The following is a 21,567-nucleotide window of genomic DNA, read 5'->3' as shown; positions in this document are numbered from 1 at the left end:
AGCAGATGCCTATTGGGACTGGCTGCACTGAGCCGGCAGTGGGGGACCAGGACCCCGGGCAGCCTGGGGGTGCAGCCCCTGCTGATCGTGCCATGTTTGGGAGCGGGGCGGATGTGCCTGGACGTGGGGTTGGGACTCCCTGGCTGTCTCCATGCCTGGAGCAGGGGAGCTGCTGGAGGTCAGCGCAAGTGGAGGGTGCGCAGGTGGCTGGAGATAAACCCCTGGCGGTGTGGCCGCATGTAGGAAAGCTGGTGCTGGGCCTGAGCTGAGGGGTTGAAACTGTTCTCCGAAACCACACCGCACACCGCTCTTGAGGCGGGCGCCCACAGCCCAGCCTCCCTCACCGGCCCCCAGGCTTCCTCTCCTTTGGCTACCGGTGCTGCTGTCCGTCTGTTGCCGGAGGGTTTATTTTTTCTCACTCGCTTGTCACCAGCAGTTGGTGTGAGTTGTTTGGGTTTATCCTCCCCCCGCCTCCCATACTTTAAAAAGTAAAAGGCGGCAGGGGGTTGTTGCGGGGGCACTGGCAGTGGTTCTCCGGGGGTGCGAGTGTGGGGCAGGAGGACCGAGGTGTGTGAGCCTGGGGTCCAGGCATGCGTGTCCACAGACCACAAGAGAGTGCCCGGGCGTAGAGGAAGGCAGGGCTGCCTCGCTGGGTGGGAGGAGAGGAGGAGAGGGGAACAGGAATCCAGGGTTTGGAAGGAGGAGGTGCTGGGAAGAAACTTCTCAGCAGGAGAAGCGCAGCTTGGGAAAGAGTCCCAGACATGGTGGCAGGCACTTGGGGTTTGGGATTGAGAAGGGCTGGCAACCTTGTCATGAAATGCAGCAGTGCCCCGCTTACTGACCCCGTCTGTTTGCTGCCTCATCTGCCGTGGCTCTGGCAGTCCTCTTGTCAGCTTTCTGTTGCTTCTCCTGTATAAACTCCTAAAAAAAAAGAATAATTACCTAGTGTTGTAAGTTGCATGGTTTGTTTCTGCCTTTCCTTAACATCCCGGTGGTCTATGAGTAAACGTCATCCCCACTGTGCGATGGGAGATCCAGCTGCACAGCTACTTGCACAGGAGCACGTGGTGAGCAAGAGTAAGTGCAAACTTTCTAATTGCTATTCCTTCAGAGCTCGCTTCCCTCCCGAGCAAGAGCACCACTTTGACCTCATCCTTAGGCCCTTGTGTATCTGCGTACCTAGATGTCGGCTTGTGACTCGACTCCCTTTTGATGACTGGAGGGGGAGATGCTGTCTGTCTGGGACACGCTTAAGCAGTAAGCTTGACATCATTTATAATGCAACGTAACTGTATCCCCGCCGGCCTGTGACTTGACGTTAGCTCTGCCACGTGCCTGTACTTAGACACCTGGCTTTAAAACCGTGCTGTATTTTACTGGATTGCTGAAATTGTGCTGGTAAAACACTGGTAAACAATTACTGAAAAGATGCTGTGCCGCTCACGGTGGGCATTGGGTAATCTGTAAGTTTAACAAAGTGGGAATTATCAGTGAAATGTTTATTATTTGTGCTTTGCTCTGCGTGAGGCAGCTGAGTGTGAGTGCTCCCTCCAGCCTGGCAGGCCGGGCTCTGCCCGGCTCCCGTCATCAGCCTGTCCACCGCAGCGCTGCGACCTTGGCCTCAGCCCCCCACACCACGGCTCAGGGCTGATGAGGGGCAGAGAGAACATTTCGGTAGTGCCTAAGGGACTGGCCTTCTGTTTGTGTGTGTGGTGCAAATATTGAAGAGGCAGTAGCCCCTTCTCTAGCAATTTAAAAACCTAGACTGTTCACATGAATGGATGCTAACTGTTTTGACTGCTGCTTGTTTATTACACTTCATATCTCTTTGACCTTTGTTTCAATAGGCTTTGTATCTTTTGTCTTTTTCTCTCTCTTGCTTTCTAATCCGGAAAGCTGTTGCAAAGGTTATTATTTAGAAAGTGCTTTGTACCTTTTTTTAAAAAAAAAAAAAAAGAACACAGAAATCAAACATATTAAGGAAGGAAAAGACATGAACTAATTCATTTTCTTGGTTTCTTTCTAAATGTTGAACTTCATCATTGTCTCAGTACGTATTTTTCCAGGAACTATCACAGACAGACTGTCTCTTGCAGGATTTTCGTCATTGAACAGCTTTAATCCAATCCCTGGGGTGCCGGGGACCAGGCTGTCCCAGATAAACACCACGTAGGCACGTGAGTGGCCCTGCAGAGTCAGGCAAGGTTGACCACGGCTGACAGAGCTACAACTAAGTCCCTTGCACTCTTGACTTATCCTCCATAGTCCTCTATGTCTCCTGCTCAAGCTCCTCCTGGTCTGAGGAGTTTATTAGTGCTGGAGAAATACCAGACTTGAGATGACGGTGTGAACATGCCCTGCTTTGGTACAGGAAGAGGGCAGTCAGGGCCAGGATCCCCAAAGCCTTCATCAGTGGCATCTCAGGTACCCCCAGGCTTCCTGGCTCTGTGCTGGGCTGCTCACCTTCCTTACACTGTATTTCTGATCTGGGTGCAGCGGTGGAAAACCTTGAGCTGCTTCTGGACACATCCAGCTTGAGGCCCGGGTACGCTGGGGCAGGGCTGCTGCACTGTGCGAAAGCAGCTGAATTACTACTGCTGGAAGCAAATTGCTTCTGGATGCCGTACAGCTGTATTCCCGGTGCTGTATTTTAGCTACCAAGTCTAATGCGATTCAGGCTGGTTTTGTGTTGAACCAACTCTGGCATAAAATATTGCCCTGTGAATGTTTACAAGGAAAACTCTGGGTAGCTGCTCTCGGCTTGTTTGTTGGTTTAATATATGATGTCGGGCAAATAACTTAATATCTCTGTCTCCATTTACCCCATGTATATGAGGTTTTATAATCCTGAAAGAAATGCGGTGAAGGTTATTATTTATAAAGTGTTTTGAACCTTATTAATAGAAATAGGAAGGGAAGAAGGAAAGCCATCTAGGATCTTAATCGTAATTTATTTCCATGGATTTGTTTCTAAAAACATGATTCTAAAAGATGTTTCTAAAAACATGTTTCTAAAAACAGGAATGGGAACTCCTAGTTCAGACAAGCAAACAAATCCACTGTTTGGAAATATGGGTTTTTTTCTGACTGTGTTGGGCTCTCAGTGGGAACAGTGATTGTACCCTCACCTGCTTCAGAATTCACAATTACATTACCAAGTACCCAGACACGGCTTTTCAGTCATGCTTTATACAAATTGCACACTTGAGCAGTGCGTCAGGCCATCATCATTAACTTTATTTCTGCAAAGGAGACTTCCTTACGGTGGCGAGTGCGTGCTGCTTGAGTGTCATCTGCAACTTTCTTCTAATGAAATCATCAGCGCGGACTGATGGGCCAGGAAGAAACCCCAGTGCGCAGAACGGTCCTGCTCTCAGCACTGGAGTAACTCCGGCAGCTTGAAGCGCTGCACCGAGTGGTTCAACTACCCTCCATCACAACTGGTTAATAAGAATTGCCACACTTTGTTCACCTTAGGAAGGAGATGAATCATATAAATTCTTTTCAATTTATCTTCACTGAAGGGCTTCACAGGCTCTTGATCATTCTTGTCTTTCTCTTTTGAACTCTCTCAAATTCTTTGTACAAAGCACATCTCAGATTCATTTTTAAGTGACTTTTTTTTTTTTAATAACTGTGTAATACAGCTTTTGCTTTGGGTATGGACCTGGAGCTGCATATTCTATAGTAGATCTATAGTTACTTAGGATTCTTGACCTAAATTGCTTTGATTTTTTTAGCTACATTTGTGAACTTACTACACATTTATGAACTGATACAGGTGCAGTTTCATCAGTTTTAGCTGCTGAAAACCAACAATATTACTGTGTCCTGCTCGATGCAGCCGGGATATAAACACATGCAATGTTGACTAGGAAACAAACATCAACATCTTATTAAAAATTTTATTGAGCTCTCAGTTAGGATAGTAGTAGATTTTTCTTGCTAAGAAAAGTTTTAACACTTCTTTTGAAAACAAATTAAAAATCTTCTGGTGGCAATCCATCCAACAAAAGGCAGCCAGTTGAAGTTTCTGTGCAGGGAATTCAGGTTTAAAACTCTCCTCTCAAACCAAAAGCGCATCAGGGTGTTTCATGTGTATCTCTTGGATGTGTCCTGACATCTGGGGTCAAAAGGCTGTCTCTCCTGCCCATAGATCCCTCCTCATGATTAATGGTCTCCAACATCCCCAAACTGGGAGCCCAAGAGAACCCTCACAGAGGAGACACTGCAGCCTTATTGTTACAATTTATAATCTGGGATACAGGAGATGCATCTTCAAATTCCTTTTCTGAATAAAGTAGAGTAGCGATTTCAGCCTGGATCTCTAGTCGACTACAATGGTGTCAGTCTTTTTTTACATTTAACACAAACTTTTTTCCTGAGAAGACTCTCCTTAAAATTTTGTCCAAACGGACGTATTTTCTCACACACACGTATGTTTTAGTTGATGAAGGAATCTGTAACCAGGCCCTGCAATGAATCCCTACAGGAGATGCTGCTGGATTTTCCCAGAAAACAAATGCTCTGTGTGAGGCTTTCTTGCAGTAACTGGGGTGTTAGTGATCCTTGCTTAGCTCCATGCAGATCCTGCGCTCGCTCCCTGACCCACGCCTGCAAGCTCTAGGGAGCAGAGCCCAGACTCTGGGGGTGGGAAACTGGGTAAAATGTCCTGTATTTGTCGAGGGTGTCTCATTGGAGACACTCTAACTCAGCTGGCTGAGGTCCTGGACAGCCTGGTCTAACTGGCCCTGTTTAGGGAGAGGGTTGGACCTGCAGTGGTCCCTCCTATCGTAATTAATCCTGTTATTATTCGGATTTCTATCATCTCCTTTGCAAATGGGCAGATTTGCCCTCATTTTGGCTATTTTTTCATGAAGCACCATGCAGCACTGCCATCAAGCATGCAGTGATACAAATGGCTTTGTTTGTTGATGTGTCTGATGTTTCCGTACAGATGCTGTACCAGTTCTTGGACTGACAGACCCAAGACTCTGCTACATGCTGGATGGATTCCTCTTCATCTACGCAGTCGTCATGACAGCCCTTTTTGTGAAAGCGAAGGTCAGTCTGTCCAAACACTGATGCATTTGGCTTTGGTGGTGTGAACAAGTTGGGCTTAGCTGGAAAGTGGGGGTGGAGAAGAAGCATGTCTCTTAATAAGACCTTTTTTATTATTATTATTTTTTATTTTCTCTCTGTCTTTTTTTTTTTTACTTCCCTTCTTTTCCGGTGCCAGCCTGAGCAATCTGGGGGAGTTCTTTCTGAGGGCTCATGAATGGAGGGGAAGAGAGTATATGAGAGGATTTTGATGCTACAGTTATGGACACTGACAGAGATTCTGGATATTGTAGCTGGGAAATGCCTTATCAACAGTGATGTGGTTTCTTCCGCTGCTTTGTCATTGGAAAGAGAGGAGGGAATATACAGAAAATTCAGAATAAATGCCAAACTTGTGAAGGATGTATTAAAATATCTCAAGAAGTCAGAAAACTTTGATAGTAGGAGTGTGATGATGCAAATGCTGTAACCCCAAAAATCACAGGAGAGGAGCCAGGGGGACAGGAAGGACACAACTTGATGGGCTGTTGTTACCAACCAGCAGCTGTTCAGCATCTGGGGAGACACTTAGTGGCTTTAGTGCGCTTCCATGGAAGATGTGATGGAGTCATGTACGTTTCCAGACATGTACATGCTCTGAGAGCTCTGCTAATCATAGGAGGGGCTCTGTCTGCCTCCCCCTGGCACGGGGCACTGCAGTGCAATAGTGCTTTCAGACAAGCCTAAGCAGGCCAGAAGGTGTCTTGGCCTCTGTCTGCACATCTGGCTCAGCCTCCCCTCCAGAAGCAAAGGCTCGCTGCGCTTGGGATCCCAGCGTGCTTCTCGCCAGGTCACGGCTGAGGTCACCAGCAGGAGCCCTGACAGGGTGATGTGCTGCCGCTGGTGCCCCACCAGCTCTTTGGTGGGATCGTTTCTCGGGACCACAAAGCCACTGCTGAACCCAGAAGGAGGGAGGGATGTTTGGAGGAAATGAGCAGAACTCGGTAACGGCGGAGAGGAAACCTTTTCTGTTGCCAGTGTAAATCCTGACTGCAGATGAAAGCGCTGCTCTGCGACTGGAATTCTTTTCGAGGCTGCGACAGGGGCAAGCCGCAGGGGCACACAGAGCGTGCACCGTGCCCGCCGGCGGGAGCTGTGCCGCCTCACTCCGTGCAGGGCGAGAGCGCCGTGGTTAAGGAGGGCTCAGCAAAGCATCCAAGGAAGAGTGTGAACCTGTCACAGGGAGCTGCCACGGCTGCTCTTCCTCCCCCACTCAGAGCGTGTCTTAAGGGTGCTGCTGGGGGGGCAGAAGCTCCTGTGGTTTCTCTGGTTGGGGGTCCCCACAGGGGCAGAGCTGGAGCTGGAAACGGCTCCTGATCAGAGGCAGCGGCCCTCATCTTTGGGTCTGGCAGCACTCGCTGTCCTCCCGGTGTGCCGAGCTGTTTGCTGGTAACGTGTGTAGCGTCCAGCTGCAGCGAGTAAGTTGTTGCATGAGGGAAGGCAGCAGAAGGAAGGGGAAAGCCATGCCTGTGGTTACGCTGCAGTCTCGCAGCCAAAAGCAGCAGAGGCGCTGCAGCTGAAATGCCACCATAAAGCACCAAGAAAACGGTGGGGCGTTTTCCAAGGGGGCCCTCTGTCTTGTCCCAAACCTAAGACTTTTTTATAAATTTTTCAAGCTGTGTCATATCGCTAACGTCACCCCCTGGCCGAAGGAATTGTTTGCAAAGGCTTTTGCCAAGGTCACAGCCTCTTCTGTTGTGAGCTTTTTATTTATGGACCACATGGATGATGCACATGAACATTCAGGCTCTGTTGCAAGAAACATGGCTTAGATGCTTGCTAAATTACTGGTCCTACCAAAGGTTCAGTGGCAATAATGATACTTTGACAGGAAAAGTGGTGGAGTACGTAACCTGTAATTACTACATATATAACTTCAAAAAACTAAGTCAAGTTTATCCTGTGCCTAAAAACAAGCCCATCCAGAAAGTTGCTTTTAATAAAGATTTTAATGTGTAGTAATAATGCAAGAAGGTTAAAGCAATACAGAATGTAGTTTGACACTGTTTTTTGAACAGACTGGAACACGAAGTAGCAGCTCTCACTGGCCTAAAACTGCCCTTTTTTCCAGAAAGCTTGGCTCAGCAATTAACTGCTCCCAAATACTGTGAGAAACAGAGCCAAAGAGTAGCTACAGAAGGGAAATCCTTTACCTACTCGTTAGTTGCCACTTGTGCCAATTTACCATGGTGGCAGCGCAGCCCCGCAAGCCAGGGGCTGCCCCCGAGGAGTGCGGGGGTTCCCTGTGCCCACTGAAACTGAGGACACCCAGGAACTTTGAAGGCAGCACTTTTGTTGGAGGACTGGGATCTTGGGTTGTTAGCAGCCCCAGATACCCAGTTTTTCTTAAAACAGGCTGCAATTATGATTTTTATAGCCTGATGGAACTGCTTCCAATTGCACAGGATCATGCACAGAATAGGAATGCAAAAGCAATGAGGGGAAAAAAACCCCACAGATTCTTTTAGTAGTAGTGAACTGGTGTTACGTGCAAGTAAAATGGCCTGGCTGCTGAGAGCAACCTGGCGTGTGGATGGAAGTACCATCGCAGCAGTGGCTTGTGTTGCCTGCAGCCCCATCGGTGCCACGGGTGGCTGCCTATGGGCTGCCCCATTTCTGATGACAGTAACTTCTAGGTGAGAGGGAATGAAAGGACTTGAAAGGAGCCACTGTCTCTCTGCTCATGATATGGTCTCTCTTGCAGCTTAGCCAGGCCTCTGCACCACAGCTGCAACCAGGCCAGGATGACGTGTATAATGTAAGTAACTACTGGTTTTCTTTTGTTTGTTCTCAAATCTGCTACCCAGACAGACATTTTGGGGCACTTATGGATAGTGAATTGCCTGTGGATCAGAGAAACTTGATGACCCAGCTAATGAAAGCACTATAACCAAGAGTGCAGCGCAGCAGCTGTAAGGAGGAGAAGTAAAATCTGGCAAGGGCAGCCTCTGTTGTCACTTGTCTGGCTGGATGCTAGGATGGGCTTGTAGGTTCCACTGCAGCTCTCGCCGACTGCTGTTTCTCGGGCGACTCGGTGGCACGCCGCTGTGTTGACGGTGTTTTTTGATGTGGGCTAGAGAAAGGGAAAACACGCAGGAATGCTGCATTGCCGACTTTGGGCGACTGTAGCTCTTGTATTGTCGAGAGTGTGGAGCCTGAGTCATCGCAGTGCAGCTGTGTCCGTCCAGGAGCTTGCCTTTTGCCCCACAGTGTGAGATCTGGTGTACCAGACCATACCGGAGGTGTACCTCCTCCGCTGCGCCCTGATCGTAGCCAGCACCAGATGGGTCTTCAGACAGTGAGAGAGGACAGAGACAAGATCCTGTCTGTCCTTTCTAGCTAAATTGCTCACTCATGGCAGCATTAAACTCTAGCTATTTTTGCTATGTCTAGTTGTCTTTTGATTTTAATTTTTTTTCTCTCACGCTTTTGACCATAGCCACATCCTGTGATGAGTTCTACTGTTTAACTGTGTAATGTATGAACACTAATGCGTTTTTTTTAATTTAAGAAGTGTTGCCTGTCACCTTGTCAGTAACACGCTGTCAGCTGTGTTATTCTGACCTGAACTCCCTCCTTTGCCCTCTTCCAAGGTAACCTTTCCCAGATCAGAAATGTGTTGCGCATAAAATTTCTACAGCCACTTGATGCAAATTTAGATGAGCTCTTCTGCAAGAAGAAAAAATCAGGCTCGTGCATCTTCACCCACCAGTGGGCGAGAAAGCATGAAAGTCAGAGTCCCTCCCCCTCGTGTGCTCTCATTTTCAGCTCATTTCTATTTAAGAAAGGTTCTTGATGCAATGGCTTGTAGTTTTGTGCTGCACAAACCACTTGTTGTTGTTTCCGTGGCTTAATCATAGAAATTTTTGTTGACAGTTGCATTAAGGGGTAAAATAATGTCTAGCTCGGTTATAATACTCACAAAGTTGGACACCAAACTGGGTTCCCTTTCTTTTCCTGCATTAAGCCAACATCTGTTTTCTCATTATTATAATGTCTGTCACTGCTTCTTGCTTTCTCCTTTCAGAAACTGTCTCGTGGACACCGAGATGAATATGATGTTCTGGGGGCAAAGCGAGGAGCAGACCCTGAGCTGGGCGGGAGACACCAGGTAACTTCCTCCCACACATGCACTTTTTTTCTTTTAAGCTGGTTCCTTCCTTGTCATCTCTAACCGCTGTTCAGACATGCAGGCATTCAGCACGCGTTTGCTAAGCACCAGTGCCTTCCTGGAGAGGGAACGGCACAATCTGTGTAGTAACTCAGACGCTGGCAGCGTGGTGGGGACAAGAGTAAACCTTCCCCCCACCTCCCCTTTGATCTTTGCCCCTCGTTTCCCCCCCCTCCCCAAGTGACTTTGCTGAGAGCTCGCAGCCACCCAGAATAGGAAGTGACACCCAGCCTTGGGGCGGATGTGGAGCAGGCAAGGCAGGAGTGGGTGTTTCACCAGAGCTCGCTGCACGTGATGCCGCCACACAAGTGCCAACAAAGTAAAGCAGCAGCCAAAACAACTGTTTCTGCTGCAGAGCCCAGCAGTTTCAAAGAAAAAGGGTGGGTAAACCTTCTTCATCGGTGTGTAGGCTTGCCTGCAGGTGACAGGTGTAGGGATTGGGCAGAGAAGAGCTAAGTTTTATCAATTATTAAAATGAAATTGATTTTCCAGAGAAAAAGTTGTCTTAGCAGAGCCTTATGGGTGGAGGCAAGATGGGCTGTAACGGGTATGGCATATCCATAGAGCTGTAACCGTGCCTTGGAGCAAATGCACAAGCATGTAGAAGGTGGTGGTGGGGATGCTGGTAGTGCAACACGTAGGCAACTCTCTTCTTTTGTTTTACAGCAGAGAAGAAAGAACCCTCAGGACACCGTCTACACAGTGAGTAGAGAGAGCTGGAGGGAGAGGCGAGGGAGGGATGGCTGGAAATAGAAGTTTCTATCTCATAGGAGACTTTTTTTCCCCCTACCCAATTTCAGCTTTGCTTCAAACTTAACAGCTGCTTTCAAAGACTTCTCTTCCCTTCAACCCCCACTTTTTTGCTAGAAAATTTCTGCTCCTTTCTCCGTGATAGGAGAAAAGCTTTGGCAGATGGGGAAAAGAATTTGGATCAAGATACCTCCCGATCCCTTTATGTTAGCCATTAGTGACTAACCAGCCTTCGTCCCACGAGACTGATGCTGTGCTATTTTATGTGCTTGTTCTCCAGCCTCTGACAAAGGCCAAGTGCCATCCTAAGCAGCTGGCTTGGCTGCTTAGGAGCCTCTTGATTTAATTGATTCAACTCTGGCTAAATGTGGTGGTCTGTGCTCCAGAGGATGGAGACATGAATGCTAAAGCTCATGTCTTAACTTGGGTCTTTCTGGGTGTTCTGTGCTTGCTGAGAAATGAGCGTGTTTCCAAGACTGGCCTCCAGCGTTATTGAAGCAGACACTGATCACAGCTGGTCGTAAGCATTTGGGAACTGCTTCCCTGTAAGGAAGAAGGAAGAGCTCCACTTTCTTAACCTTCACACTGCAGTGTTAGACCTCCCTTTTCTCTGGGCCTGAGCTGAATGTTTGGGTTTGTCTCCTGAAAAAATGCTGCTTACAGCTTTCCTTTGGCCCAGCTCTGTAGTATCTGGCACCAGTCTAGATAAATAACTTGCTTGAGGGTAGAGATATTCATCTCAGTGTTTGGAGATGGGGTGGTATTGATATGCTGAGCAGATTTGATCATGTATAGCATCTACATAAATGCACATCGGTCAAGTCCCACCACTGTCCCTTCTTCTCTGGAATATATCGAAGCTTTGAAGGCAAGGCAGCCCCAGAGGCACAGGCTTGGAGTGCAGTCACCCAGGGGCTGGCTTGGCTTTTCTGGTAACATGCTGATCCTTCCCCCCTCTCTGCTTGCAGACACTGCAGAAGGACAAGATGGGCGAGGCATACAGTGAAATCGGAATGAAGGGAGAGGTGAGTCCTACCTTCCTGCCTGGGGAAAGCCCGGGATGAAAAATTCTTCATTGCTGCTCCCTTTCAGGGCAGTAGCTCCAGCTGCACGTAGCTGCCTTGCACAAGGAGGTCCCCGTGTTGCACAGCACCTACAGGCACAGCTGAGAGCAGTTGCCGCTTGCCTGTAGTAAGTGGGTGCAGTTTGGTGCAGCAGTAAGACAGACATGTAGCTATAGCATTACAGTAGCCATAAAACCAGGTGATCCGACAGTAAACTTTGTCCCACCAGTATTAGAAACATGGCTGATACACCAGCAGCGTCCCTGGGCGGATTCAATCATGTCAAGGATTGGCAATATTTCAACTTCGCACAGAAAAATCCTGAGGGCTGCCCCAGCTGAGGAGGCAGGAGGTATGAGACGGGTCACACACTGCAACGTCTGTGGCCCAGCAACTCACATTAGTTGAGCGTGTTCCTCCAGAGCAATTCAGAGCAGGAGGTTCACAGGTTCCCCTCTATGGTCTGTCGAGGCTGGGTTGCCTTATTTTGCAAGCATTTGCAAGCTCCTCCTTGTGCCTGTCTTCAGACAAAGTAGTGGGGGAAACATTCTCCTTCACCCACCTCCACTCTCAAATTTTTAAGAGGGAACAGATCAGTTATGCCTAAAGCTACCAACAAACAGGTAAGTTTTAGCTCTGCGCACAAACTGCTGGGGGAGGGAAGCTTCTGTTGGGAAAAAGAAACCATCTGGGGACACTGTTCATGGCAAAACGAAAAATTGCTGTGAGCTAGACGGGTTCTATTTTATGTTGAAGTGTCTTAAATATAACCTTTAGTTTCCCTCTGAAAAGTGAAAAAAAAAATAAGGCATTTCAAAACAAAGCTTAGTGCTGAGAAATGCTGAAGCAACGCTGACATTTAATCCCCTCTCTTTTTATTATTCTAATGCCTACTTGCCACGTTCAAGCTCAGTTTACAAGCTGTGACTATGCGAACTCTCGCCATGTTTTTATGACTGTTTCTATTACTGGGGACGCCCTCCCCCCCCCCCCAAAACCACCCACTTTGCCTCATTCTAGATAAATGATCATTTAACAGACTGCTGCAATTTTAATTGTGGCAAGTACTACTCTCTGCCACACGTTCCTGAAATGTTTGTGACACAGTCGGTGCTCTGCTGCCGCGCAGCAGTTATGACCAGCCATGGCCTTGCCGTGTCAGCCTCCATCCGGGGGGGCTGTAAGCTCTGCTGTCCCTCGGTCTCACCTGGAAATCGCGCTCTCTCATCCACAACTCGGCTGCTTTGCCTGGCGGCTCCCTATACCCCTGGGAATGCAGCAGCAAGCACGATCAAGCAAGAAGGTTTTTCTTTGTACCTGGCTGGTCTGAGGGACCTTGTTTGTATGCTCTACTCGTACAACAGTCCCAGTGCCTATTTTACTGGATCCTGTGTGACTTTGTCCTCAGACGGCCTTCTTTGCAGTTCCTCTGAACATCTAGACAGCTTACCAAATGTGCGCTGGAGAATTTATTTATCCATGCCTGTCCAATAGAGGGCAGAGCCCCTCGGACACCCGCTGACATGCAGCAATTTAAATAATACAGCCCCATGTCTTCCAGGTGTGCCTTCAGCCCATAAAACAATTGGTGTCTACAGGAGCATTGCCAAATCTCTATACCTACAGTAAATCAAAGAAATAGCAGCATTCGAACAGTGTGACAGGAAAATATGTCAGCAAACCAAAGCAATTTCCTTTTTATTTCCAATCTTCGCTATTTTCTCCTACAGCCCTTGCAGGGTGTCTGGGCTGGTCCAGACTTGGCAGGTGCCTCCCCAGGTGTGCAGAGGGTGTCCAGGCCAAGCGCAGCTGCCGACCCTCAGTGCAGGATGGGGGGAAAGTCAGGGGTTTCTTTCCTTGTGCACAATGGGGAAAGCACCCTTTAATCTACGCTTCTTTTTCTTTCCCAAAGCAGCAGAGGCGGCGAGGCAAAGGGAATGAAGGTCTCTACCAGGTAAGCAACACGTACCCTCATCTATCTTCATGGCTTAATTGTAGCCTCTAGTTACATATCTCAGCACACTGGTAGCGACGCATGATGAAGCAGAGCTTTCAAAGCACCTTTCTTGAGGACAGTTACTCAGATTCAGGGCAAAGACCACACAGCTGGTACTGTGATAAAGTGGCTGCATGTTCTAAATACAAGTGGCAGGAATGCTTGTCGAGCTGCTCTGGGAGGAACCGTTTCCACAGTCCTAGATCTTGAAGAACCACTTTTTGGCTGCAGCAGATGACACCTACAGTTCTGTCTCCAAATTGTTTATTGCTTAAACGGAAATCTTCAGATTGCCAAACAGCTGTCATAACCCAAAGCATCTGTGGTTCAGCCCGTCCCGCTGTAGCTACAGAGCACAAACTGGGCAGCACCTCCAACCCTGTGGGGCACTGGGGGGTTTCAGTGTTGCACAGAGTCCATCAATAAGGCATCATTTGGGCTGCCATGCATAATTGTTCCAAAACGCGTTTTACTTTCTGTAGAAGCCTGGACATTGTCACCGACATCTCAAAATGACAAAAATAAAATACGTATTAAAAAGTTCTTCTGCTGCAGCACATGCCAGGGAGTTTTCCTGTAAGGTGGCTTAGTTGTAGCTGACGGTACCCTTCTTCAAAACCTGCCCTACTGATAGTCACAGGTAGCTGATAAGAAGCACTATCATCTCACCAGCGTTCCCCATATGCCACTAAATAGTCATAGCAGAGTGAAGGGTAGCTAGGAGTTTTACAAGCAGGCACCATGTGTGTTACTACATCCTCGCTCTTGGCAGCCCCAGCTCTCTCAGCTCTGGCCACCTTCTGGGCTGACCTGTGCCTCTGCCACATATTCTGCTGCCCCGCTCTTGGAGCGGTTGGTTCCACGGCAGCAGCAGGGAGCTGTAACTCACGTGTCACATCTGACACACCTTCGCTGGTGCAGGCTGGCAGGCGGAGGACTGCTGTGTGGCAGGCAGGGCTGTGAGGGGATGCTGCCCGGGGCTTGCTGCCGGCTGAAGCCCCGCTGCCAAATTACCCAGAGTCGCATCTGACTTCCCTTCCAAATTGCCGAGGAGAAGTCCAGAGAACAAAAAGTTCATGATTTGATGTCTATTCATTTAGTTAGTTAGCAGACAAAGTTCACTCTAGCATCAGTTTGCTCTCAATAGCCAATAATATGCAAAGAAAATGTACCCTGAAGATCTGCATAACCAGGTAGGATGAGTTGCTGTAGTTGTATGGTCCTAACAGTTATTCAGGATCCATCTTGCCTTCAGATATGTGACAGCTATTGACACTACACAAAGACCAAGGAAACACTCACGAGTATAAAAAAAAAAAAACACAAAACAAACCCCTGCAGGAAAAAAATAAATAATTAAAATTCTGCTACTAAGCCCCTGCCACCCTGTCCCTGGCCAGTCAGCTAGGGAGAACTGAGCACTCACACTGGCACCTCACCCTTTTTTTCTCTTTTTCAGGGACTCAGTACAGCAACCAAGGACACTTACGATGCTCTCCAAATGCAGCCCTTGCCCCCCCGCTAAGTGGGAGTCACGGAGGGGATGGGCAAGGGTGAGAGATGCCTTTTTCATGCAGAACAAGCGCCACGTATTTTCTCAGTGCAGCCACCTACTGTTTGTTGTTGGTGCGCAGAGGGAATATGTCTGGACTTGGTCAGACCCTTCTCCCTTGAATCATGTAACTGCAAGCTTTAGCTATTAAAATGTACATATCTGTAAAGTTGTTCCCAATAACAGTGGTTATTAGGCCCGTTTTTATAAGATTTGTGTTGTGGAACCAGACCACATCTACTACAACATCTCTTTCCATAGCTCGTCCTTGCCATCCGGGGGTATCAAGACATGTAATTATGGTTTCATTGCATTTTAAGAACTTATAAAGATAGGGCTGTCGTTATCTCCTGTAGTATTTATCTTTAGGCTATTTGCCACAGGCCAGCTAAGCCTTTTGCTTTAAATTTACCTTTTAAAAACTGTTTCAGTGGGGTATGACTTTTTTTTTTTTTTTTTTTTTTAAATTGTAAAAAGTGACTTGATGTTACTGTAGTGAAGGACAGAGGCTAAACACCAGCTTTTCAGTACGAAGAAAAGGCGCACTAAGCTCCAAGAAAAGATCAAGCAATGGCATTGCCACTCATCCAGCGCCTGGAGCTAAGACTTCTCAGGTGGTGAAAGATCCCTGTTACAATGAGAACAAGGAGTCTGGACTCTGATAAAGAGAGTAATACTGGAAAAGCCAGGAAAACTCACTCTGGAGAATCCCATTTGGCTGAAAGGTTCGGCTGAAACTTCTGCCCCCTCACCTTAGCAACATCTACAACTATCACTGCAGAACAGGCTCCCTCTGTAAGACTTGGCACAGTAACTCTCATGTCAGAAACAGATCAAAACTACCACTTCTGGGCAACAGAAACTGTAGAAAAGCCAATGTAAATGCGGTTTCCAAACCAGTCTATCAGCGGGTTACCTTTAAAAGATGATGCAGATATTATTCCAAAGAGATACTAATTCAGTAATGTAATGCGTTTTTGATGAATTAATAAAGTTAGAGTCAAAGACCTGTGTGTGTGTGGTGAACAGCTGTGGGATCGGCACAAGCTCATTAACTGACATGGTCAGTGGCTGGACCAATTTACACCCGGCAGCATTATCTCTTAGGCAAGCTGAGGAGGATGGTATTCCGACAGGAGCTTCTAAACACATCCTGGGAGGTGGGACGGGATGTTGCAATGGGGAAGAAATTCTTAGAAGAAAAAACATCACCTTTATGCTCTTTATATATAAATGGATCTTGATTTCAAAACACAGCCAACGCTTGTTTCGGGGATGCTCACCGTAGGTGTCATCTGACTCTTCTTTTTGCCTTCAGGAAGCAACTGAAGCTGTTTTTTTCTTTTAGGAGAGGAGTTGATAATACAGCAGTAGAACAAAAGCTTCAAGCAGAGTGCAAAAAAACCCCGTCTCTCCTCCATTTCGACAAGACAAAGAGCATGAAATAACAATCGCCTGGCCCGGTTTGATGCAGCAGGGGGAAAGGGAATTAGGCTTCTCCTCCTCACATTTAAAAAAGTACAAACAAGCGCATACATGTTAAAACACTTGGAAAATGGTTTAATGATGTTTACAACAGAAATGAACTGTACAATTACAGTAAGTTTAATATATATAAAAAATTACAGCAGACAAATGCATCTACACAAAATCTACCTTTTCATTCTGATTTACTGTAATCTACACAATCTCTCAATGCCTACAGCTATCTGTAGGCAACCACTGGGAAAATAATAATAATAATAATAATAATAAAGGACATCTTTAAAGAGACAGCATTTCGCCTTCCTCCTCACCCCTAGTGTGATCAGCGAGGTTTTGAAATGTGTGGGACTCTCACATTTCAGTTTCAAGAAAAGCTTGGGTTGGGTTTGGGTACGGGTACTCCCATATGGCCCTCGATTTCAAGTGTTCTGCTGACCTGAAGCGTATAAATGCAGTACATGAGGAAGGGCAAGAGAAAAAAACCCCTCCCAGCCAGTGTAAGCAGGCAGTTGCACAGAGCAGTGACACCATTAAGACTGAAAATTTCTCTTATTTAGAAAAGAAGCAACAAAGGGACTGCCCAGACGCCACAGACATTCACAAATCGTCTCTTTGAAAACTACTGCTGGATTTAGAAGAAAGAGCTTGTTTCTCAACTCCTGATTCTTCGTACAAAGGGTTAGCTTTCAAATGAACGTGTTAAATATTTTTTTTAAAACAAAATTTAAGCCACTTCCTCTTTGGCCCATCCCTTAAAAACCGTGAAACCCCCTTTACGCTGAGAAAGAACCTCAGGTCAATGGGGAACAAAAAAGAACATGCTGTCTCTTTAAAAAGAAAGAAAGAATCCCAGTTGGGAGCGGCTGTCAGTGAAAATGCGATCCAAATTGGCGGTCTGGTGGAAATTCCTCATGGAATATTATGTACAGTTTAAAAACCCTTAGTTGTTTTTTTTTATTTTATTTATGAACACCTAGGCAGTGAAAACTGTTATGTTAATACATACATAGACACACCCAAAACATACAAAAATACTATTATTTCAAACTACTAAGAATAGGACAAGTTCAGTTATCTCCATGCTATGACTTTAAGAGCATTACACTGAAACAAACAAGAATTTAAACGACAATTTTTTAATATCCCAGAAATATACCAAAATATACATCTAAGCTTTGGAATTACTGAGGTTAGACTAATGCAAGTGCTGGGTAATCGTACTTAATACACAAGTCTAAGGTTCTGCAGGAAAGAAATTATCTTTGGTATCTGCATCAGGCTAATAATATTAACATTTGGATTTTGCTTTGGGATAGAGCTTGTATGACCCTAGAACCAAACACCCCCCAATCAACTGAGATTAAAAAGATCCATGTAAAAAGTTCCTCCGTTTGCAATCCCCCCCCCAAAGTTAAAAAGTCACAGGCATCTACCTAGCATAAAAGGTTGAGAAATACAATGCATAGTTGCACAGTGGTGCTGCAAAAATAAAAAGAAATCTAGAAAAAAGGAACTAGAGGAGAAATGAAAAGCTGCTTCTTCTTTCAGGGATTTCTCACAACAGGACAGCCTCTTCCAAGCAGTGACGGGGGAGGGGGGAAGCTCAGAAGTGCACCTCAGCGTGTATTAATCAACATCACCCAGCCCCCAGAGGGTTAAAGCACCCAGCAGAGCAGCCAATCCTGCACCCAAGTCTTCAGCTCCTCAACCCACCTGCGCAGCCCCCGGCCGCCCCCTCCCAGCGCCTGCGCCCCGGATTTCGCCCCTTCCCGGGGCAGCGAGTTTGGGAGGCGGCCGGGCCCCGGGGCAGCAACCCCTCGCCTGGGGGCAGCCCCTGGGGCCGGGGGCCGGCTGGACCCCCGGGCTGGACCCTGGCGGAGACCCTGGCCCTGGCCAGGCCGGCCTCACAGGTGGGCTTGGTGCTGAAGACGCCCTTTGTCTTTGGTTTGTTTGTTTGTTTTGAGTTTATACAATCATTAGGAAATCTTTGGTTTTGGCTGGAAATTTTAAAAGAACAAAACAAAACAAAGAAACCGCCCCCTCCCGACTTATAGCAGCCACCGTGACCTGACAAAGCTTCTCTTTCCCATGGGGGTAGGGGAACTACATTCAAATAAAGATGGACCGGGTTAAGGATGCAGCTTCTGGCCAGGCTGGGGAGCGGGGAAGGGATACAGGATTGTCAAATAATAAAGAAGAAAATTAAATATTTGGAGAGTTCTTTCTTTTTTTTTCTTTTTTTTTCTTTTTTTTTTTTTGGTCATGTTAAAAAGTGAGTAGCGTGTTCGCAGCACGGGGCTGAGCGTGCCTCCGGGCCCTGGAGTTCAGCGTGGCCCCGGGGCAGTTGCCCCGGGGTGGGGAAAAGGCAGGGCGGGCAGCCCTTTTCCGAGGAGAGTGGAGGGGAGGGGGTGGATATTCACAGACTAATCGAGAGGACCCCTTGTAACCAAAGGAAATAAGGTAAGATTGCAATTTGCCCTCACTTTGCAGTAGCTTTTAAGCAGCGACATTCAGAGGCGTTGGGGGGTCACTCCCCAGGTTGCAGGTCACGGGGTGCTATAGGCCAGAGTTCAGTGTTAATCAAAGGAGGGAGGGCAGACTTGGCAACTCTGTAGGGTTTGGAGAAAGTTAAAGCAAGTTACTCAGTTACGAGTTAGAAATGAGGTATACGACAGCTCCTGTACCTGTGGCGGATAAACACCCCACACCTACTCACACCTAGCCTTAGATACTACCACAGAGGAAGGAAATGGAACAACGGCACTGGCGGGGACGAAGAAGCTACTGCCCGGGTCCTTCCCGCAGAGGGCCGGCAGGCGAGGTGCCCCACGGGGACCAGCGCTGCCCCAGGCCTCCTCACACCGCCCGCGGGCGGCTCGGCAGCCAGCCCTTCCCTTCTTCCCGCCTGGCAGGGAGGCCCAGTCCGGCCCCCCGGGAAGTCGCGGGGAGCGACGCTGATCTCCAAGTCTTTCGCATTGCGTTTTCCCCTCGGACTCGCTCGGGTGCAGGGAGCACCAGGGTCACAGAGGCCGACACATGGAGAGTGAATGGGGGAAGAACTAAAGGTTTTGTCTCAACTGCCTTGTTCTCAGGACACTGTCACGGGTGCTCTTGCTCCTAAATTGTTTCTCAAGGGGGTTGTGCGATCTCCACGATTTGCCCCTTTCGCATGCCATTTCCAATGACTTAGGAATCCTCCTGTTTAAGAATTTCAGATTTCTATAGCACCGCGACATGCCAGCCAGCTTCATTCGCACACAACGTTATCGCATTCGGGGAATAGGGCTTAAGTAGCTGCTGCTACAAAATTCAGCAAAGGCAGTGTGAATCCTGAAGTGGGGCCTACAACAGATAAGAGAATTTTAGGAGGAAAGGGGAAGCTACCTTGATAAATTAAGTATCTTACGGTTTTATGTAAAGCTCTGCAGGATAATATTCACCGGCAGACCGACACAGTTTTAAGACAGATCAGCATTTTGGTCTGAGCTACTTGACAATGTCCTGTTTGGTAGAGAGATGAAATAAGGCAGAGGGGGTATGTTCCAGTTCTGGGGCTGAGCCTCAGCAGCACTAAGGAACGCCAAAGGGTATCATCTTCCCTCGCCTCCCACAAGCTGTTTCATTTCCTTCCTCAGATTTGTTTTCCTTAAAGCACACCTTGTTTTCCACTTCTTTTGTTCCAAGTGCTCTTTTCTTTGAGAAGTCATTTCTTCAATATCCCTATTACCTATCTATAAATCTAACTAGCTCTTTGAAAAGTCACACAATATTAATACCACTTTTACATAATGTCAGAACAACAATTCTATTAGTAAAGCTTTCAGTGAAGTTCTGCAACCCGATTGGTGTCCGGAGGAAGAGTAGCTGGACAACCCACCTCTCCCCCTTCCCCCCTCCCTTTCTTCACAAGAGCTCACCAAGTTCACGGATAAAACAACTCAGCCCAATAGCACGATACATGAACATGTACAAGGCTACTTTGGGGAGCAAAGAAGGGAGTCTTCGAGGTCCCTCCCCTAAGAGAAAGACCACACGCAAAAGCTGTTGAACAGACTCTGACCTTGGACTACACTGCTTCCACATTCAAAGGAAAGAAACAGTTTTCCCTGACTGTATCCCAACATCAGCCTAAGACCTGCAGCACTGGGCAAGCCCCACACGCCGTTTGTCTTCACAGAGCCAAAGCAACTCTATGCAGAAAAGGTGGGAGTACCCACAAGAGATGAGGTCCTTTCAGAAAGGGACACTGACCCAAAGCTCAACAAAAGCCCACCCAGCTTTTCCTCTTACCCGCTCTGAGAACAGCAGAGCCGACAACTTATCAGTGCCTTTGGTTCCCTACGAGGCCACTGGGAATTCTCCCGCCCCAGTGGAGTCGAGCTCCTTTAGAAACCCACCTCCCTCCACCACCGCACGCAGCCAGGCGCACACACGCACTCACACACACACCCACGCACAGCCCTCCCCTCCTCCCCGACTCCATCGGCCTTGAAGGGAAATGAGAAGGGAGCCTTGGGGTCCAGATGGAGGGGGTGCAACACCCTCCCAAGGCAATAACCACTCGCTCTTCTGCTACTCCCACTGCAACACCAAGACATATGCCAGGAGAACGACCCACTCCCTCGCCAACAACCTCTCGAGGCTCCTCTCCCACGACTGTCTCGCAATATTTCCGCCCTTTCCGGCATACCAGCCAGGTGTTAGGAGTAGGTTAGCTTTCACTTCTCAGTTTGGTTTTTTCTTTCATAGTTTTTGGTCTAGACAGGATTAGCATTGCTATTAGAAAAGGAAGTGTTTAAAAAGTTTTCCACCTATTATCAAGCACTACAAGCCCTACATTCAGTAACAAGACAAGGGGGATAAAAGGAACCTGTTTCACTTTTGCTCTCCCAGATAGATTAAGATGCGACAACCATTCTTCTCCCTCCCTGAAGTTAAAACACAACGGACCCAGTTCAGCTCTGGAGCAGCTCAACTAACCGAAACAGATTTACACCACCTAGGTTGATTCTAACCCAGTACGGCCATCTTCTTTCCCCTAAGCCCCCCAGGTACGCGTTGCCTCATCTTTAGATCCCAGCGAGGGGCAAGGAAAGGCCAAGAGGGAGGGAAGTGTGCGCACACTCGAAAGGACCCTGAACAGCAACCCAATCAGTAACCTGCATGCCACCACGTGCTGTGCTGCAGATTAGACCACAGATAAACCAACCAAACAACAATCCCAAACCCAGGAGCGACAAAATGTTTCCTTTGGCAAGACAGATACAAGGAAAAAAATTCATGAGCAAACATTTTCCTTCTAACACAGTCAACCCCCTTCTCTGCCCCAACATCCACCCACCCCCACCCGACCCTATAAAGTTGTAACCTATAAACAGGATCTCAAATACATACAGCATAATCATGTTTATCAGTCATAATAAACATCAGTTCAGCTAAACTCTACAGC

At 47.6% G+C, this 21,567-nt stretch overlaps 1 protein-coding gene across 2 annotated transcripts in view; it reads left to right on the top strand.

The window, feature by feature from the left end:
* The window catches only part of CD247 (CD247 molecule), a 58,125-nt gene extending 42,498 nt beyond the window's left edge, over positions 1-15,627 (top strand). Inside the window, exons 2-8 of one of the 2 annotated variants that reach the window (XM_063358483.1) lie at positions 4,958-5,064; positions 7,805-7,858; positions 9,128-9,211; positions 9,938-9,973; positions 10,990-11,046; positions 13,001-13,039; positions 14,541-15,627. In XM_063358483.1, the coding sequence (XP_063214553.1) occupies positions 4,958-5,064; positions 7,805-7,858; positions 9,128-9,211; positions 9,938-9,973; positions 10,990-11,046; positions 13,001-13,039; positions 14,541-14,606 (443 nt within the window). In that variant the 3' untranslated portion in view covers positions 14,607-15,627. Of the gene's footprint in view, positions 1-4,957; positions 5,065-7,804; positions 7,859-9,127; positions 9,212-9,937; positions 9,974-10,989; positions 11,047-12,997; positions 13,040-14,540 lie in introns of both variants that reach the window. The other variant, XM_063358404.1, reaches the window with a different exon arrangement.
* Positions 15,628-21,567: the final 5,940 nt, after the last annotated feature.

This window comes from Chroicocephalus ridibundus, chromosome 1, assembly GCF_963924245.1.
Source record: "Chroicocephalus ridibundus chromosome 1, bChrRid1.1, whole genome shotgun sequence".
Lineage (NCBI taxonomy): Eukaryota > Metazoa > Chordata > Aves > Charadriiformes > Laridae > Chroicocephalus > Chroicocephalus ridibundus.
This window is presented reverse-complemented; position numbering and strand designations above follow the sequence as displayed.